The sequence below is a fragment of the Ruditapes philippinarum genome, unplaced genomic scaffold (genome assembly GCF_026571515.1).
Source record: "Ruditapes philippinarum isolate M1 unplaced genomic scaffold, ASM2657151v2 ctg1473_1_1_1_1, whole genome shotgun sequence".
In the NCBI taxonomy this organism is placed as follows: domain Eukaryota; kingdom Metazoa; phylum Mollusca; class Bivalvia; order Venerida; family Veneridae; genus Ruditapes; species Ruditapes philippinarum.
Window position 1 is genome coordinate 184,015 of NW_026859905.1, and position 20,748 is coordinate 204,762.

At 31.1% G+C, this 20,748-nt stretch overlaps 2 protein-coding genes across 2 annotated transcripts in view; one reads left to right on the forward strand and one right to left on the reverse strand.

Annotated features, from left to right (window-relative positions):
• Positions 1–20,748, forward strand: part of LOC132758256 (tRNA (uracil-5-)-methyltransferase homolog A-like) — a 193,563-nt gene that overhangs the window by 107,478 nt on the left and 65,337 nt on the right. The gene's annotated exons all lie outside the window — the stretch shown is intronic.
• LOC132758253 (serine/threonine-protein kinase Chk2-like) lies at positions 3,819–19,089 on the reverse strand. The gene is made up of 14 exons (XM_060749811.1): positions 18,932–19,089; positions 18,215–18,293; positions 17,832–17,897; positions 15,753–15,843; positions 15,235–15,343; positions 13,666–13,719; positions 12,942–13,006; positions 10,196–10,295; positions 9,756–9,794; positions 8,994–9,205; positions 8,631–8,746; positions 7,909–7,994; positions 6,980–7,057; positions 3,819–6,757 (listed from the first exon to the last, which is right to left on the reverse strand). The coding sequence occupies exons 1-14, from the start codon at positions 19,052–19,054 to the stop codon at positions 6,656–6,658; spliced, it is 1,320 nt and encodes a 439-aa protein (XP_060605794.1). The 5' UTR covers positions 19,055–19,089; the 3' UTR covers positions 3,819–6,655.

A 20,748-nucleotide genomic window follows, 5' to 3' on the forward strand; every position in this document is an offset into this window, starting at 1 on the left:
AATTGAAATACATAAGCATAGCTAGCATAAAAAATGTTTAGTAGGGTAACATTGTACAATAGTGTAGAAATTAACAAAGAAAAGATATATATCAATAGGTATACATGTATATGAAACAATATACCACAACAGGCCCAAAGACAATTATGATAAATTAGTACAATCACCACTTCTATTCTACAGTTACATTAGTGTGAAAAGTGATATAATATGTTTAAAGCACAACAGACCCAAAGACAATTATGATAAATTAGTACAATCACCACTTCTATTCTACAGTTACATTAGTGTGAAAAGTGATATAATATGTTTAAAGCACAACAGACCCAAAGACAATTATGATAAATTAGTACAATCACCACTTCTATTCTACAGTTACATTAGTGTGAAAAGTGATATAATATGTTTTAAGCACAGCAGACACAACAAAGACAATTATGATAAATTAGTACAATCACCACTTTTATTCTACAGTTACATTAGTGTGAAAAGTGATATAATATGTTTAAAGCACAGCAGACACAACAAAGACAACTATGATAAATTAGTACAATCACCACTTCTATTCTACAGTTACATTAGTGTGAAAAGTGATATAATATGTTTAAAGCACAGCAGACACAACAAAGACAACTATGATAAATTAGTACAATCACCACTTCTATTCTACAGTTACATTAGTGTGAAAAGTGATATAATATGTTTAAAGCACAGCAGACACAACAAAGACAACTATGATAAATTAGTACAATCACCACTTCTATTCTACAGTTACATTAGTGTGAAAAGTGATATAATATGTTTTAAGCACAGCAGACACAACAAAGACAACTATGATAAATAAATACAGTCACCACTAAAAGCACAACAGACACAAAGACAACTATGATAAATAAATACAGTCACCACTAAAAGCACAACAGACACAAAGACAACTATGATAAATAAATACAGTCACCACTAAAAGCACAACAGACACAAAGACAACTGTGATAAATATATACAGTCACCACTTTTATTCTACTGTTATACAAGTGTGAATAGTGATATATGTTTAAAGCACAGCACTAAAACAATTACACCTTTATACTCACTGAAAATTTAAATATTTTTTTTATTTATTTTCCAACTTCTTTTTGTATTAAAATATGCTCACCTTTTGTTGACATAATTCAACAATGCATAAAACACAGATTCAGTTACAGATGGTACTTGAAACTATTGTTACTTCAATGCAAAATGGTGTTAAATCTAATGGCAGCCACACAGTGCACCATGTTTTCATTATAAACTCAAATTACTGGGATAAATTATAAAAAAAAAAATTGTAAATCATTTAAATGCACCTTCCTTTATTACAAAAACTTCAAAACATGCAATTTAACACAATATACACAGCTGACACTTCACTATTTTGATGTATATACCGGAAATGTTTACACATGAATGACTGTCACACAGTTCAACACGGATCAATAGGATTCCTACGTCATCACCAAAAATGGCGATGGAAATTACAGATGGTGTTGCGGAAAAAAAACGACTTACTAAATCATTTTTTTAACAAAACACTTTTCAAAATAATTTTTGAAATCCATGTTTAAAATTTATAAAAAAGTGTAAAATATATGCAATTTTGACCATATACCTTTAAAGTATCATTATTGGTAAGGTTGGTTCTTCCTTCCGGGTAGTTATAGCCTCTATTATCAACTGTCTCAGAAACCAAAGCTCTCAGTTGTTATAATTTGTTGCATTCGGGCAGAGATAATGTCGTGCTAGAACTACCTCTCACAGCTTGATGACTGCTAGCTATCCTCATCTGTTACCCAGCTACAAACACATTAATTTTGCCAATTGAACTGCAAATAAACATTTCCCAACATTTCTTGAATAATCACTTGACTATACACTACAAAAATTTCCTTATAAGGAAATACAGTTAATATATAGGGAACAATAACAAATATTCATATATATATATATGTAGTAGATATTTCTATAAATTTTCTCCTTCATATCTTTAATGCCCAGAGGTAAGGTTGTTATGTTGCATCCACTTATGGTATTATACATTATTTGTATAAAACATGACCCTGGGTTAAAAATTGGCCAAGCCCTGCAAGTCATTTTGATTATGGTGTATAGACTTATGTAGAAAAACACTTTAATATCTTGTTTTGTAAATTTACATTTCCCAGAGCTTAGATATTTGGCATGATGCATCTCTTAGTGTACCTTTATGTCAGTTATATAAATCATGCTGCTTGGGTAAAACACGGTATGCCCAAATGTGACCCAATTAATATATTTTTCTACACTGAAGAGAAAATTTTCTAGCAATGAATCTCGGGTGAGTGATCTTAGGACTATGATGGCTCTACTATTTTATGCTTTCACCTAAAATATGGGGTGCATACTGTGATAGGGTGGTGTGTCTATTTTTTGGCTTGGGCCAACATCAAGTGGGTTTGAAGTTTCATCTTGTCCATAAACTCATCTTGTCCATAATCTTCTGGTAGTTAACAAGAGGGGGAAAACAACATAAACTGTCAAGTAGAGTGTCGATTATTACTTTCTTTTGTTATTTTTTAATAATAATTTGTTCGGTAAGTGTTTTATGTAGATTCATGTGAATAGAAGGGAAATAATCATATACACTGTATATAGAAAAGTAAGGATTACTAAAATGAAAAAAGGTATATTATCTGAATTGAATATCATATGACAATCTGACTTCCTTACAGGAAATTTCCTGCTAGTATAGTAGCAAACAACTGTGTGACCTTGTATCTACTAATATCTATATAATGTAATGGGATGTAAGCAGATGTTTCCTGCACCTGTAAAGCTGTGTAACTTGAAACTGAACATTTACAATCACAATAATATTATTCGTGTTGGTTATTCGAATTAGCTTGTTTGATTATGTTATTATATTTGTTTATAATTAAATATGTTGTTTTTTATTTTCAAAAAATTTGAAATAAATGTGTCCCATTTATCACTGTTGTTGTTCTCGATATGTTGCTTACAATGTTTTGTTCCAAAGTTGACAAGGCTTTTAAAGTGACTCCACTGAGGTTTAAAAGCCTAAGAACATAAAATTTGAATTTTCGTACATAAATGAGCTTGGGCACTTTAAACTGAAATTTATGCAAAGATAGTCAAGAAATATACTTCGAAATAAATTGAAAATCGTATTTTTATGCTTTTCTTAGCTCGATTTGTGTGAAAAAATGTTATTTTTGGTCATATTTTTACAATTTGAATTATTATTCTGGAAAAACGAAGTGCGTGGATGATCTGAAATTTTGCACAAAGATTAGTGGTCTTGGTACATTTATCTGGAAAAATATTTTCAGTTCCATCATTTCAAAAAACCTCAGTGGAGTCCCTTTAATGCTTTTATTTTATGTTATCCGCTTGAATGTTCATAACTTCGATCATTTCAATAAAAGATGACCTTAATGTTGAAAATTTAATGGCTATGTAATTTATTATAAATTAGTTTGATTGGTTGGGTTTTATGTCGCATCAACACAGTATAGGTCATATGGTGACTTTCCAGTTTTACTGATGGAGGAAGACCTCAGGTGACCTTCAATGTTTTTTTTCAAGCACAAACGGACAACTGAGTAGAACCACTGACGTTCCCTAAGCTAGCTGGATAGTTTCCTCACATGAAAGAATCAAAAGTTCCCTGTCTGGAATCGAACCAACAGCAGTGAGGGGCAAGTGGTATGAAGTCAACAACCTTTTAACCACTCGGGCCACGGACGCCAACAGATACATGCAAGAAAGGAATAACAATTGAAAAGTATGTCAAATATTTATTTCAACTTTTGAAACATTTGTTAATGTATAAATTCTTTTCAGTTGCCAATTGTTTAATCTCATTCTTACTTCAGAATACAATAAAACGTAAATTATAGGTAGACTATTCAGTACTGTAAATGGAAATGACTTCAGAAAATGGAAAAAAAGTAATGAAACTTAAAAAAAAAATTCTTTCTTGCCTACAATCCTTTTTCAATAAACAACACAAAACAAAACAGTCTTGGTCCCAACAATTATTTTTATTTGTGGACTGCTGTTGCAATGGATTATACCAATATGACCAGTGACGATCAAGATCAGCCGGCACATCAGGGGAATCTAATCATGATCTGCACTGTTCACTATTCAGGCAGTACAGTTTTTGAAATTTTCCCTGAATAAACATGAATGGTTTGGCCTAGATTGAAAGATCGTCCAGTCAATTCAAAATATAAAATATAGTAAGAGTTAAGCTATAAAACCAGTGAATTCTATAAAAGAACTTGCAACCTATAGATTTTTCTATAGATAGCAAGGGATGAACAACCACCCTTAATCACTCGTAGAAAAACTTGTATATCATATCAAAGGTAAAAGATTTTGGCAACATTATGATAGAATGTAACAGCAATCAATACATAACATATGTCAAAAGTTTCATTGTTACAACCTAGAAAGTAAAAATATGTGATGTGATAGATAACATGTATCAAAATAAAACATAACTTCAATAAGATAATATACCTAATGTAGCAATCTGAGAGGAGTTGAAATATTGACCATACCTACTAAAGTGTATATAAAAATCTCTAACAAGCACACTAAGTCTGCAGACCTCAAACCTAAATCCTAATATAGAACATAAACCGTGCACAATATTTTTAACTATCAATTGCTTTTCTTAATATTAAAAAAAAATATTACAGATGCAGGAAAACAGACAGATCGAAGCGCAGACCTAAAATAAAATCTAATTGTTCATGCAGAAGACATTGTTAAAAGAATAGATATTATTTACATAGAAGCACAGCTTCAAAAGTGAAAAATTTAAAAACAAAACTCAAATATCAAAAGTGAAACATGTTAAAAATAAGTATGTACAAAATGCATTAGTTGTTAAATCAAGATCACATGAAATAATTACTACAAATGTCTACAAAAACCGACCATTCATTTCCAACCATTACTCTACAAACCTTGCAATGGACTTTACCTGCTTTAAACTAGGACCTGTCCATTAACAAATTAGGGGACTTTAATGATTAAAATTAAGAACTTTGGTAACAAAACATAGAAGTCTAAACTTGTTTACCATGTCTTCCTGTACTTGTTGCTTAAAGGACTAACAGTAACACTCCCTGTCGAGTGGTTAATGCTGCAGTCCTTTAATCTAACTGGCAACATGGGTTCAAACCCTGTCAGATGCAAGCCAGAGACTTTACATTAATTGTTTAGTAGTGGTGGGTTCAAGAGTATTTCCACAAGCTTATATAGATTCTAACACAATCATTCTCACATAAATTCTGTACAAACACTGCCTTGGTAATAAATGTAAACTACAAAACCTAAACCTTTACAACTATTATAGCTAATCATTGCAAAATCTAAGGGGAAATTATACAATCAGCTGCCAGGAAAAACAAGTACATATATAAAACTCTCATCAGTATAATTTCATCTTACAGCAAATATAAGCTTGTTTTGTTCAATTGTTCAATTAAAGAATGAAATATATTACATAATCAACAGTCACAGAAAAAACATTTTATCAAATGACACAGTTTCAAATCTAAAACAAGTATATGTTTTTTTAGTTTGACTGTAAACACAAACAAAAATAATGCCATCATAAATTCAGTAAAATAATAATGAAACAAAAAGAAAATTGCATATAATGATATTTTTATAGAGGTACATGGAACTTGGTTTATAAAATATGTCATGTAAATCATCTAATAGCAAAAGTGTTGCTTAAAACATGCTGCACACCTTTGACATATATACATGTATAGTCAAATGGTCCCTCACAATTTATTGTAAAAAAAATCAGAAAGTCAAATGTTTGTATATGCCTAAAATATACTGATAACTTGTTTACACCATTTATATCTGACATGAATACAATATGTAACCGGTCATCCATTTGCTCTTTAACAGTTAAACAAAAGGTGCCCTTCCCTGCATTATTTCAGGCAACAATGTCACCCAAGTAAAACCTCCAATGTTCTGTAAGCTACATGTAGCTAGATAGCTTCTTCACATGAAAGACTAAAGTTTGTTTGTATGTGAACCCACAGCAGTGAGGCGCCAAGTGATTTAAAGTTAACGACCATAACCACTTCGCCACCCCTAGGTTACTGTTTTGACGTTATATATCTTTGTATATTTATGATATTAAATAAATTGATAATAGCTGACTATATTGTTCACTGATCTGTGAATTTTCACACCGTATTTACAATGTGAATGCAGTAGAACAATTTGAGGACTTGACTAATTAAAAAACTGCATCTTTGGTTCACAAAAGACACAATCACTTTGTACCAAGTCGACACACTTTTATGTAACAATATTTAACTTAAACACTTGAAATGATGAGATGATCCCTATCATATAACACAGTAACTAGAACAAAATCATCTACTTTCTGTAATTCTGTAGACAATATAATAACAATAACAACAAGTTCTGACAGAATACCAGTCTTACAGCACAAAGTAAGACCTAAAACAGTTAATATCAGCTCCAGCTGTGAACGTTCACTGATTGTTATAATAGTCACTCCATCTTTATACCAAACCATATACCCTTATACCATCTTCATACTCTGCCCTATTTATACTGTAGGAGTGGTGGGTGGTGACACAGTGTCTTGTGATCCTTTTCGCTTTGGTGACGGACCATCTCCTGTACTTCCCTCCAAAGACCTTTTCTTTGGCTGTAAAAAAATATGAAAACATCAATGAAATGTTCTTTTCAAGGATTTCAGAGAATACTTTTACTGACATCCATTACTTTACCATGAAATGGTTTAAACCTTAAAATATCTCAATTTAATTGCCCAATGAAAAATAAATGTTTGATTGCAAAGATTATTTTTCCTAGACTGAAGACAGCATTCAATAAATAGTACCATTACAATGTTTATAAAATAGCCTACCACTGCAGCAGGTGGTCCCATACTAAATCCCTTTTCAGGGTACATCAAGGCCTGGGCTTTCTCTTTCATTTCTTCATCCTAAAATACAAACATTTATATATAGTAAAGGTAAAACAAAGAAATTCAATGACCTCAAGACAGAACTGTATCCATAGGTGCCTCCACATTCCACTGTTCTGTCAGTCTATAGACGGACAGCTTGACAATGGTGTGGATGGACAATGGCATTATACCTCTCTTCTAAGTAGTGGGTGCATAAAATCTTACTTTAAATAGATAAAAAGGTATAGAAAACAATGGAATATTTAGGTAAGGTACACAACGATTTTCTATTTTGCAACATTCTTTATTTTCAGTCTATCTTTTTGCTGTTCAACCAACTTTAAATTGTACTGATATTGTTACAACAATTTTGTGTTTTTCTTCTAATTTACTAAAACAGTGAATTTTGTATCCTGACCCTATATTAGTAAATATCTAAATTACATTTTAGTTCAGCCATTCCTATAAAATTGCATTTCTATTACAAAACTTAAATGAGTCTAATGGCACTTGAGTATTTTAAATGAAAATGAAAGATCCATTTTTTTAGTTAAATCATAAGAAAAGACCTCTGAAAAGACAAATTGGCTTGGGAACGGACACTGGAGTCAAACCATCAATCTTCCATACACTAACTGGATTTCTTATTCATCTGCAAGGTTTCAAAGTCTTTATCAGAATTTGAACCTAAAGCTGTTAGGGAAAAAGGATTTGGAATAAGGGCATTTATAGAACCCTATATAATATTTATTATTGTATTATTAAAAGATCATTATATATTCACAGCAAATTTGTCACATAAAAAAATCACAATTTAACTCTATATTCAGAGAATTAACACATTTTCTGAATACATCTCGACTATGTTATATATAAAAGCAACATACATCAAACCATGGATGGTTAAGAGCATCAGCTAGTGTTATTCTCTTGTTGGCATCTACTGTCATCAACTTCTTTATCAGATCTATTGCTGTGGATGTTAATTACATCATAATATGAATAAGAATGGATGTACAATGTTACACATTTATAGTAACAGATACAAAGTTATACAAAACCACTTAATGCTAGAACACAGAAAATTGATATCCTGCTCTATAGAAACATGGACAGAAAATGGATACATAACATAAAACTTTCCTTGTCTCCTGTGTTATATAACAGTTACATATGTTTTATACAACTCGCATGTAATAAGATAGTGCTACAAGTTAAATAGTATGGTTTTATCTTAAAAAATTATTTTTCATTCCAGATAGTGAAACACACTGATAATAATATTAGGTTTTTTCAGACACTTTAAAATTTTATCACTTAATGAACATTGAACAGAACATCTGAACTGTTTGTTTTTACATAGATTTAAACATGTTTTGCTCAAAGCGAAAAAAAAAAATGTACAAACTAAATAAATAAATTGTAAAAGAATTTTAGAAATAGACTAGGTGACAGTTTGTCGACAACACAATGATCAAGTAAATTTACTGGACACATCAACTGACTGGTTGTGGCAATAATACAGAAACGACTATGTGAGTCTACTAAATTATAAAAAATTTTAATACTAAAGTATCTTGATTTGAAAATAAATAAAGTATAAACTAACCATCTTCTGAAATTTCTTTCCAATACTGTTTAGGAAATGTATAATGACCGCCCATTATCTGTTTGGGTAAGTCCATATCCTTACGTTCATCTGAGAATGGTGGATAACCAGCCAAACTATAGAATCAAAATATACAATAACTAATAAAATGTAAACAAAGCAATGTGAACTGTGTAATTAAAATACAATTAATTTTCCTTCAATACTCACAGATGTGACAGCTAATCTGGTCTGCACTCGTCACATACATATATTTAGTTGGCATCTGCAGGCTAAGAGTACATTATAAAACAATTCTGCTTACGGGAATTTAAAACAAACAACAGAGACCAAGAAACTTATTTATATAGGTGTGATACATACCAGATAAAGAGTATAACACCTAAACTCCAGCAATCAATGGCCTTCGTGTAGGCTCCTGTTCCAGCTGTTATAAGGATCTCTGGTGCGAGGTAGGTTGGTGTGCCACAGAAAGTTTTCATTAATGAACCAGCATCAACAAATTTGGACAGACCAAAATCTGTTATCTTTATCAAAGTTTCTTTATCATCAGTAGATAATAAAATATTTTCAGGCTGTAAATGAAACAACATTGTCATTATCTGATGAATTAACCTTTACAATAGAATTTGTTAACTTGCAATTCTTTTGAGTGGAAAAAAAATACCAGGCTTAGATATTTTTGCCAATAAAAAAGTAAAATTTAAACATAATTTTAACAATACAATAGAAATGTATTCTAATGGATGAAATGTTGTTTTTTTTCTGTTATCATTTCTGAATAGGGTGAGTGGTTAAGGTTGTTGCGACTTGAAGCCACTGGCTTCTTAATGCTGTAAGCTACAGCTGCGCATCTTCAGATTCTTCCATGTGAGGAAGATATCCAGCTTGCCTATGAAATATGGGTGGTTCCACTCAGGTGCCTGTTTGCGCTTGAAATAATGTGCAGAGGGTTTGAGGTCTTCCTCCAGCAGTAAAGCTGGTAAGTCACCTTATGACCTAGACTGTGTTGATGCCAAGTAAAACCCATATAAAATTCATTTTAAATTAACTTACTGAAAAACACTTTTTACAAGTTAACAATCCTCTGTTAACAATTAAATGAATATATAAGATATAGTTTACCTTTAAATCCCTGTGTGTAATACCCTGATCATGTAAATACTGAAATCATAAAGTTTACATCTATATAATAGTGATTTCTCTACTTAACAATCATCATAACATGTTATTTTCCCAATTTTGTCATGCCTAAATTCTTATATTTATTATTGAAATACAGATGTAAAAAAATACACACATCACATTATTTATAACATAATAATGTCAAATTAGCTTAGAATATTATATGTAATGTTTATACCCAACGCATTACACATTTATTTGTGTTTATTTAGTTACATATGTCTAACACTTATTCTCTATAGTTCATTCATGGCAAATGAAGAAGTAGGTTATCAGTTATAAAATAAGTAATGCATTAACTTAAGATCACTTTGAAACAAACATGTATGTTAATTTCATGAACAGTGGTCTCTGTGTGCAGGCTTATAAGCAGTACTTACTTTACAAGATAGAACCATCTGGTAGAAGAGAAGTTTGGCTGTTGGTTCATCGTACTGACTTAAACTGACGACTTTATCAAACAATTCACCACCTTCCACTCTATAATGATATACATCTTTATTATTTATACCAAGCAGAAACAAGAGCGATCAGTAATCACATGTGTCGCCTCATGATGGCCAATTTTATGTTGGGACAAGTTTTGTGACAGACGGACAGACAGAAGGACAGTGCACAACAAGACTTGGTCCTGATCATTCCTGTAAAGTTTGGATAAAATTGCACCAGTAGTTAATGAGGAGTAGTCCGGACAAGCTTTTGTGTATCTGGCAACACACAGAAAACAAGAAGCGCCGCAATGCGACGAAAACCAGGTTTTCAACGACCAAGTTTTGATGTGACAGAAATCAATAGGTCAAAGTGCACTGAAGTTATTGAGTAGATATTGAATATTCTATTGTAAGCAAATTACCTTGACCTTGCTCCCAGATATCTAAGTGGCAATCCAAAGCTGCCACTCAGCAAGCTTGGTGACAAAAGGTCAAAGCAAACTCAAGTTATAACATGAAAACTAAACCTTGATCACAGACACCTGGGTAGCAATCCCAAGCTGCCTCTTGATTTAAGCTACCCATTCATCAAGTTTGGCGTCAATAGGCCAAAGCAAACTCAAGTTATTGAGGAGAAACTGAATTTCTATTTTTAGTAACAGTGACCTTGACCTAGATCACAGACACCTGGGTAGCAATCCCAAGCTGCCTAAATATAAGCTATCCATACACCAAGTTTGGAGACAATACACCAAAGCAAACTCAAGTTATTGAGCGGAAACTGAATTTCTATTTTAAGTAACAGTGACCTTGACCTTGATCACAGACACCTGGGTAGCAATACCAAGCTGCTTCTTGATATAAGCTACCTACACACCAAGTTTGGTGTCAATAGGCCAAAGCAAACTCAAGTTATTGAGTGGAAACTGAATTTCTATTTTTAGTAACAGTGACCTTGACCTAGATCACAGACACCTGGGTAGCAATCCCAAGCTGCCTCTTGATATAAGCTATCCATACACCAAGTTTGGTGTCAATAGGCCAAAGCAAACTCAAGTTATTGAGCAGAAACTAAATTTCTATTTTTAGTAACAGTGACCTTGACCTTGATCACAGACACCTCGGTAGCAATCCCAAGCTGCCTCTTCATATTACCTATCCATACACCAAGTTTGGTGTCAATAGGCCAAAGCAAACTCAAGTTATTGAGCGGAAACTAAATTTCTATTTTTAGCAACAGTGACCTTGACCTTGATCAAAGACACCTGGGTAGCAATTCCAAGCTGCCTCTTGATATAAGCTATCCATACACCAAGTTTGGTGTGAATAGGCCAAAGCAAACTAAAGTTATTGAGCGGAAACTGAACTTCTATTTTTAGTAACAGTGACCTTGACCTTGATCACACACCTGGGTAGCAATCCCAAGCTGCCTCTTGATATAAGCTATCCATACACCAAGTTTGGTGTCAATAGGCCAAAGCAAACTCAAGTTATTGAGCTGAAACTGAATTTCTATTTTTAGTAACAGTGACCTTGACCGTGATCACAGACACCTGGGTAACAATCCCAAGCTGCCTCTTGATATATGGTGTCAATAGGCCAAAGCAAACTAAAGTTATTGAGCGGAAACCAAAAGTTGACGCCCGCCCGCCCGCCGACTTCGGCATTACAATAACCCGGTTTTCGTTGAAAACCTTGTTAAAAACACCTTTTTATCAAAGGGCCATAACTCGGCCAAAAATCATTCAACCGGAAAACCCGTGCAATATGCGCAAGGACTTGAGCTACAGATCAATCCTGTAAAGTTTCATTGAAATTGCATTAGTGGTATAAGAGAAGTAGTCCGGACAAACTTTAAAAATAAAAATTATTAAAGGGCCATAACTCTGACAAAAATCATTGAACCGGAAAATACTGACAATATGCACAACTAGACTTGGTACTGATAATTCCTGTAAAGTTTGGATGAAATTGCAGCAGTAGTTTTTGAGGAGTAGTCCGGACAAGCTTTTGTGTATCTGGCAACACACAGAAAAAAACACCTTTTTATCAAAGGGCCATAACTTGGCCAAAAATCATTCAACCGGAAAACCCGTGCAATATGCGCAAGGACTTGAGCTACAGATCAATCCTGTAAAGTTTCATTGAAATTGCATTAGTGGTATTAGAGAAGTAGTCCGGACAAACTTTAAAAATAAAAATTATTAAAGGGCCATAACTCTGTCAAAAATCATTGAACCGGAAAATGCTGACAATATGCACAACTAGACTTGGTACTGATCATTCCTGTAAAGTTTGGATGAAATTGCACCAGTAGTTTATGAGGAGTAGTCCGGACAAGTTTTGTGACGGACAGACAGACTCCGTAGAGGCGACACAAAAATATGAATGTGTCCAAAACAGAAGGTACTGCTGACAAAATCTAGTCAAAAGAATTTATCCATTTCAATTTTGGACTATTTTAAAACATTTTTTTATCAGAATTATGATTTTTTTTTTGTAAAGCAACTTTACAAATTAATATCAATGAAGTGGAACAATCAACACAGGTTTAATTTTAAGGTTTATTTCTTGATGTCTTTAAAATCTTTTTCTAGCCCCTAGGTTCAAATTACTTGACAGAATAAAAGACAAGCTGGTTACTCAACGGTAAAAAAATTAAATTTGGGAGCATTAAAAAGGAAAAGGTACTTACAATTCTAACACAATATATAGAACCTCTGGTGTGTCTATTACATCATCTATGCCTATTATACATGGCTGAAGAACACAATAAAATACCAGTTCTAAAATAAAACACACTTCTAAATATTCATTGCTGACAATTTCAGAATTATTCAATAGATCAACTGAGGTATTAAATGACATATGTCTATAAATAGATAAGTAATCGCAGCTACTTTGTACTAAAAGCATTTACAATTTCAAATTTACTATCTGTTTTGACATTACGTTTTTTTATTGGACAGAACCTAGTTCAAACAACTACGTTGAATTACTATAATAGAAAAGTTTTTTATATATTTTAACTTCAAATGAAATACAGAAATTGTTTCCCCTGTACACACATTCATTCAGTCTGGGTGGTTAGAAGTTTACAATATCCACATGGATCAGGTGGTTTATAAAGATGGGTTATCCCAATAAAATAATAAATTGCTTTTTAAACCTACATGTATGAATTGCAATTATTTAATATACCAGCAGTTAGGAGCCACTCTGACCAGATCCTAAATTAATGATTGCTCTATTTAAATGCATGTTGTACAAAGTTGATACTTTAATTTCTAAAACATTTGACAGACTGTTCCAAATTTAAAGCAGGTTATGCCATTTATAAAAGTGCATTTTGCTATTTCAATTTCCTCTATTTACAGGAGAGTTTGGATGAATCATGGAACTGTCAGTTTATTACTTACATGTTTTAATGCTTTTAATATCTTCACCTCACTCATAACCTGTTTACTCAAATTCTGAAATATCAATACACAAAGTAATAACGTTAATAACCAAAATCATCATATATTATATAAATAATGTACCAAATTAATTATTAATAGAATCTATCATTGGGTTAGATAGAGGATAGGGAAATCCCAACCCGAGGGTGATCGGTTCCATCGGGAACGAGCCTTGGCGAGTTCCCGATGGAACCGATTGCCCGAGGGTTGGGATTTCCCTATCCTCTATCTAACCCAATGGTTGATTATTTTTCTCACTCACCTGAACACACAAATATCAGTGAATCTACTTGCTACGCCCATTACAACGTACCTAGTTTTGAAAAGGGGGCGGGGCTTAGGCGCCTGACTTTCTATGATTAAAAAGCATTATGTACGTCCGCAAAAAAATCTTCTGACCAAGTTTATGTGTGAAAAATTTAATGAAAATAAATTCATATGAGACCCCTCATGAAAAAGCAAGGTTATCATGATGAAACACATCTATATTAAAAACGGAAAGTGCCATAATATAAGTGTTTATAAGGAATTCAGTCCATACTTCAATGGTTGACAAAAAAGCGTTTACCGTTTGCAAAGATTTTTCTACTTTTTCGGTTATTTTGGCCGAATATTCAATTAAAATATATCAAAATGAGATTCGTCATCAAAAAGCATCGTTATCATAACAAAAAACATGAATGTTTTTCAGGCAAAGTGTCATAATATCCGATTTTACGAAGAACATTTCGATATTTTAAAGTGTGCTATTTTTAGTAACAGATCGTTATTGGAAAGGACGGATCTAGGTAGAGTAGGACTCATTGCAGTGTGAAAGTTAATATCAATCTATTTTGATTCCGTAGACAATTTAATAGATTATTAGCTTACACATTTTTAATACATTTTGACCTTTTGACGTTTAATTTTTGTTAAAATAGGAGTGAATCGCGTATTATTTAGAACTGCTGCACGTTGAGTGTGAGATAAGCCCATGTGAGATAAGATTTTCCAACACCGCTATTTTTAGTAACATTTAAGGATTTTTCTATCTGGTTAGTGAGAAAACTTTGTCTCTAATATCATTACAGCTTTTTCATTCACTATAAAGATTGTTGTAATTTATCAGCTTTACTGGTATTTAATGTCCAAAGAGGAAATTATGTAAAGTTTAAAAAGTTTTGCCCAAAAGTCGGCCTACTCCACTTTTTCAAAGCTTTGCTGATGGGATAAATTGGCCCAAAAACTAAACTTTAAGTCTTACTATATTTCATTTTGATATTGGTTCACCTTTTGATGGTTAACTTCTTTTCAAAGAGGAAGTAATAATCTTTCCTTTTTTTATAAGAAATGGATCTAAATATAACTTTTAGCCAAATATTGAAAAAAATCATATATTTGTTAAAGTAAAATAAGGTGCAAAGTCAATGGCAAACAAAATATTTTGACAAAAAAAACTTTTCTTAAATTTTTCTTAAATGTTGGTTTTTCTTCATCTTAGCAAAATAAAAGCAAAGGGGTTACTTAGAAAAGATAAAGTATAATTACCACAGCATGTCGCCCACCAGTAGAAAACTTCTTTTTTACAATAATTTTGACAGCAAATTTTTCACATGAGCCCTTAGAAAATGCCAGTCTCACCTCACCACATGCCCCTCTGTACATAAAATATCACTTATTACTTAATTAGTACAACTGTCTATAAAATTCAACAACCATAATTAGATTCACACCAATCTGTCAATTACATGTAAAAGGTTAGGTCTACTTAACAAATAGTTTCATTTTTTCTCGAAAAAAAACCCCTCATATATATGTTATATGATCTTTATTTCAATCACAATTTGTTATTCGTTCACTTACAATTCTTCTCTCCTTTTGAATCTTTAAACTGGAGTGGTAAAAATATGATCTAAATAAAAGCTTTTCCAACAAAACAAGTTCTAAATACAATATTTTAAAATGTTATTCATATATCAATCCTATAACTGAACACATCCTGGCATTGATTCGATATCACTTTAGGTAAAGTTTTTTATATCTAGATATTGCAATATGAAAGTTACCTTCCTAAAGTTTTAGTGAGTGTATATTTCTCTTTTATTTCTGGTGGAAGGTCTGAATCATTAGTGCTTGTTAGATCCATGTACATAAATGCTGAAATAATAACGTGACTAATGTACATAAATGCTGAAATAATAATGTAAATAAATGCTGAATTAATAATGTGACTAATGTACATAAATGCTGCAATAATAATGTACATAAATGCTGAAATAATAATGTACATAAAAGTGAAATAATAATGTAAATAAATGCTGAATTAATAATGTGACTAATGTACATAAATGCTGCAATAATAATGTACATAAATGCTGAAATAATAATGTACATAAATGCTGAAATAATAATGTGACTAATGTACATAAATGCTGCAATAATAATGTACATAAATGCTGAAATTATAATGTACATAAATGTTGAAATAATAATGTGACTAATGTACATAAATGCTGAAATAATAATGTACATAAATGCTGAAATAATAATGTAAATAAATGCTGAATTAATAATGTGACTAATGTACATAAATGCTGAAATAATAATGTACATAAATGCTGAAATAATAATGTACATAAATGATGAAATAATAATGTACATAAATGCTGAAATAATAATGTGACTAATGTACATAAATGCTAAAATAATAATGTACATAAATGCTGAAATAATAATGTACATAAATGCTGAAATAATAATGTGACTAATGTACATAAATGCTGAAATAATTATGTACATAAATGCTGAAATAATAATGTACATAAATGCTGAAATAATAATGTATATAAATGCTAACACTATAATATGACTAAATGTACATAAATTTTTTCCCAAAAATTTAAGGTAAAAGAAATCCTGACATTTTTGGGGTTTTTTGTTTGTTTCTTTTTAAACCCCTTTTTCCCAAACAGTATTTTATTTCATATGGGCCCAAACATTATAGGAAATTTTTTTTTTTGGACTAAATGTTAAAATTTTATAATAAATGTGCGTAAATATAATTTAAAAAAGGAAGACATTTTTTTTAATTAATTTTTCCCTAAGTTTTTTTTAATATCAAATATTTGATTTCAAAGGTACTCATTTTTATAAAATTTAATTTTTTTAAATGTTTTTTTTTTTTAAAATTTTAACAAAGCTAAAAAAAATTTGGAAATTTGCCAAAAAAAAATTTTACTCCTTATTCTGGCTTTTAAAAATTAAAAATTTTTTAAACTTTTTTTTGGATTTTCTTTTTTTAAAGTTTTGTTGCTAAAAAATTTTAGAATGCTTTTTGTTTTAAAAGTTTTTAGTAAAGGGCATCAAATTTATGCTGAAATTTTTTAAAATTCATTGACTCGTTTAAAACCCGGAATTAATTATATTTTATCCTTTTTAAAGCTCAAAATTTTTTTGGGCCAAATTTTGGAACTTTAAAATTTAAACCATGTATTATTTAAATTTTTAAAAGATCTAACAAAATGTTTTTGAAATCATTTTACCAAAAATCCAAAAATTCTTAACATCCCATTAAATATATATGTAGTTTTTACTTTTACAAAATTTTTTTAAAAATGAAATTTAATCTTCAAAAATTTAAAATAAAACTTATTTTGGGCGGGCTTTTTAAAATTTTTGGGCTGTTTTAGTGTACTTTTTGGGAATCCTTTTCCTCCCTTTGTGATTTTTGGTTTTTTTAAATGGCCAGGGGTAAATTTAAAAAACAAATGGTGGTTATTTTACACAAGTAATTATTTTATGAAATGAAAACCATTTGTAATTATGTATAAAATATTATTTAATATACAAAATTCTCTGTTTGAACAGAAGAATTTATTATAGTTATAAAGTAGGATGAGCATCTTGTACAAATGGAATTCCAATAATACATAAGTATACTATAAATCAGATATTTTCAACATTTTGGAATAATTGGCGAGATTAAATATTCAGGAATTCCTACTTTTAGTTCTGTTAATTTATATGACGCAAACATTCATTTTGGCAAAAAATTATCTCCAGTAAATTAGTAACAATTTAATCCCTTGTTAAAATTTCAGATTTTACAGTAAATGAATGCCTAAAAAAACTGAAAAACATCAAACCTTTGTTTTTCTTTAGCGCTAATGCAATCTCATCATTATTGTTTATCACTTGCTTACACCCTTTACCTGAAAATAATAACAACAAAATTCATAGTCAAGTGACTTGTAGACAGAAACAATATCCTGAAAAACTTGTAAATATCAACATTTAGTGATGTAACAATTTCAATATCCAATCATAATAATTAATGCTTAAAATAAAATCATGTTACTAATTTTTAAATTTTTGAAAACTTCAGCCCAGTGTATTTACTTTATACATTTTTTTATTACTAATTTATAGGAATGTTTCAAAAACTGATATACAAAATAAAGCTGTTATGATACATGTAGATATATTTTTGAAATAGACGCATTGCAATACTGCAAAATGTTATACATACCAACTTTTTCTCCATTAACGAATGTACCATTGCTGGACATATCCTCAAGAAAAACATGAACACCAGTAGTTGTCAATTGCTGAAATTATCAAAAGTTTTCACTCATTTTTATCAAAGATTTTGCTCTATCAAACTTAAAATTTTAAAAGAGGAAAACTGTTCTGGTATTTGCTTTCCAAAGACGCAACCAACTTTTGAATGGAATTCACCATTTCATTTTGCAATATAAAACAATTCTTTAACTGCATTTAAACAAAAGTTGCCAGTTAAATTATCTCAGAGCTTGATAATAAAAGAAGAACCATGATAATATAGCAATTTTTTTTATTTCAAATAAAGTGATAACTCATTAAAAATCTATGCACGTTATTAGTCTAGGCTAGGCATGAAGTTTTGATCTGATACCTACAGTAGTTGATCCTGCATGCTATAAATTTACAAAGGGGAATAATTCTGTCAATATCCCACTCAAGTGCATATATACATAACAAATGTTTGTGGAAAAGTAAAAACTCAACCAAATGTTATGCCGAAACACAGCTGTTTCAGCGGGTAGGATATTTTACTCAACATTTCTTAAAAATCAATTACAGAATATGAGAAAGCTCAACAAAATAACTTAACAAAGAGTTGTTAACACAACTGATTCACTACAAAACAAAAACTATTCATCAATACAATAAAAATACAATTTCAACTGCATAATTGTCTACTTACTCGTGAAATTTTAAAGTGAACTTTACTATAGGCTTGAAAACATTGATGCTTCTTAGCTCCATTGTTGTTAAATGGAACATCACAATTTTCACCTCTTCCAAATGTATACTCTTCTTTTGACATGTCTGAAATCAGAAAATTGAAAGTAAAAAATCAAACTAATGGATAGACTTTGAAATAAATTTGTTAGGTATACATTTAGTTTTATATTGGTATCTTCAAGTATAAAAGCTAGCCAAACAAACAATTTGTTTTCTGTTGCACAGAAATGCTTTAGAAATACATTTTACTTTATTTAAAGCAATACAGAAATACCCGGTACAAAATATCTATGAAAAAAAGGTTTATCTTTCTGTTATTCCATGCTCCTCTCACAGGACGAGAAAAATGCACAGTCAGACTTAACCTAGGAATACAAATCAGCAGCTCTACCAACTGAAAATCGAGTGAAAAAGGGTGGTTAAAAGGGTTGTGTCCCGAAACCAAGTGCCTATGGTCCATGCTGTATTTCCTGAATGTCATATCTATTTACCTCTGGAAAAATGGTTTCTTAGTCAACAATTATAAATGAAAAACAGCACTGATATATAACATTTTTGTATGGGAACTACTCCCTTGCAAGTAATATATATATTGTATAATTATATCTATAGGCATGTTACATGAAAAAAAAAATGCAGTTTAGATTGTTTGGGAAGATAGGTTTGGAGTTATAGAGAGTTTTGGGGATAGTGACTGATGAACACGTCAAACTGTTAACACCTGTGGCCTTACCAGGAATTTCATTATTAGTCAAAATATATTGACATGCCAAAGCTAGATTCAGAGATATTTTGTTATTGGTCAGAATCAAGCTTCTATAGGCGAGATATTGCCCAGATACAAAATAGCACAATATCTTGTTGCGCAGTACAATTAGTTGGACTAGACCAGGAATATCAAAGCAAGTAGGGCTGTTACAATACGGTAAAAAAAGAGTATTGCAATATCTTGCAATATGCCGCATCCGTATTGCAATATTTTGTAAATATTGATTCATAGAACCTTTTGATATATAGGAATTTGAGTATAAAATTTAAAGATATTTATCTGATTTTTTTTTTTGGAAATTTAATTTTTTCACTGAGGTCAGGGATAATATTTTTTTAATTTTTTGTTTTTTTTTTCCAAAGGCTTGAATGCCCAAATGGGCGAGAAAATCAAAAAGGGCGATTAACGTCTAAAACTTGGGGGAAATTTTCCCCCAAATTTGGCAATGAAGCTTTCCCCAAAAGGGGAAAAAACCCCTTCCCCCGGCAAAAACTTTTTTGGGGGACGATTCCTTTTTCCTCGCAAAAACTCTCCGCCAGACATCCTGCTTTGGGAAATTTGTTCCTTTGTCTAAAGGAATCTCCAAAATAGTGCACCCTTTAAAATTTTTGGAAGTTTGCAACCGTTTAAAGGGTAAAAACCGTTAATTTTGAAACAATTCTTTAAACATGGCAATTAAAAAACCCCCTTTGGAAAAAGACAAAGAAATCAATTTAGGGAAAATGATTTAACGCCTTTGCAAATTCCCGTAACCCAAATATTTTTTAAGGGGGTTAAATGAACCAGTTTTTTTATAAGCTATTTTAATTTTTAAAATTTTTAGCAAAATGTGGGGAAAATTAAATGGTAAAAAAGTTCTTTTTAAAATTGGAAAAAAATTAAAGGGTAATAAAATTTTAAACTTTTTTTTTAAAAAATGTTAAAATTTCAAAAATTTTTTCGGGTTGGGGCAATCCCGGAATAACATATTTATTCCCCGGGTTTTTTTTTGGGGGTTCCCTTGGCTT

Bases quoted from the DNA above. Each gene is read 5' to 3' on its own strand.
- LOC132758253 (XM_060749811.1), bottom strand. From the start codon at position 19,054: ATGTCAAAAGAAGAGTATACATTTGGAAGAGGTGAAAATTGTGATGTT. The intron at 9,795-10,195 runs GTAAGTACTGCT...TTATGATTTCAG, and splicing joins AGATGGTTCTATCTTGTAAA to TATTTACATGATCAGGGTAT. The intron at 9,206-9,755 runs GTAAACTATATC...TTTCATTTACAG, and splicing joins TTACACACAGGGATTTAAAG to CCTGAAAATATTTTATTATC.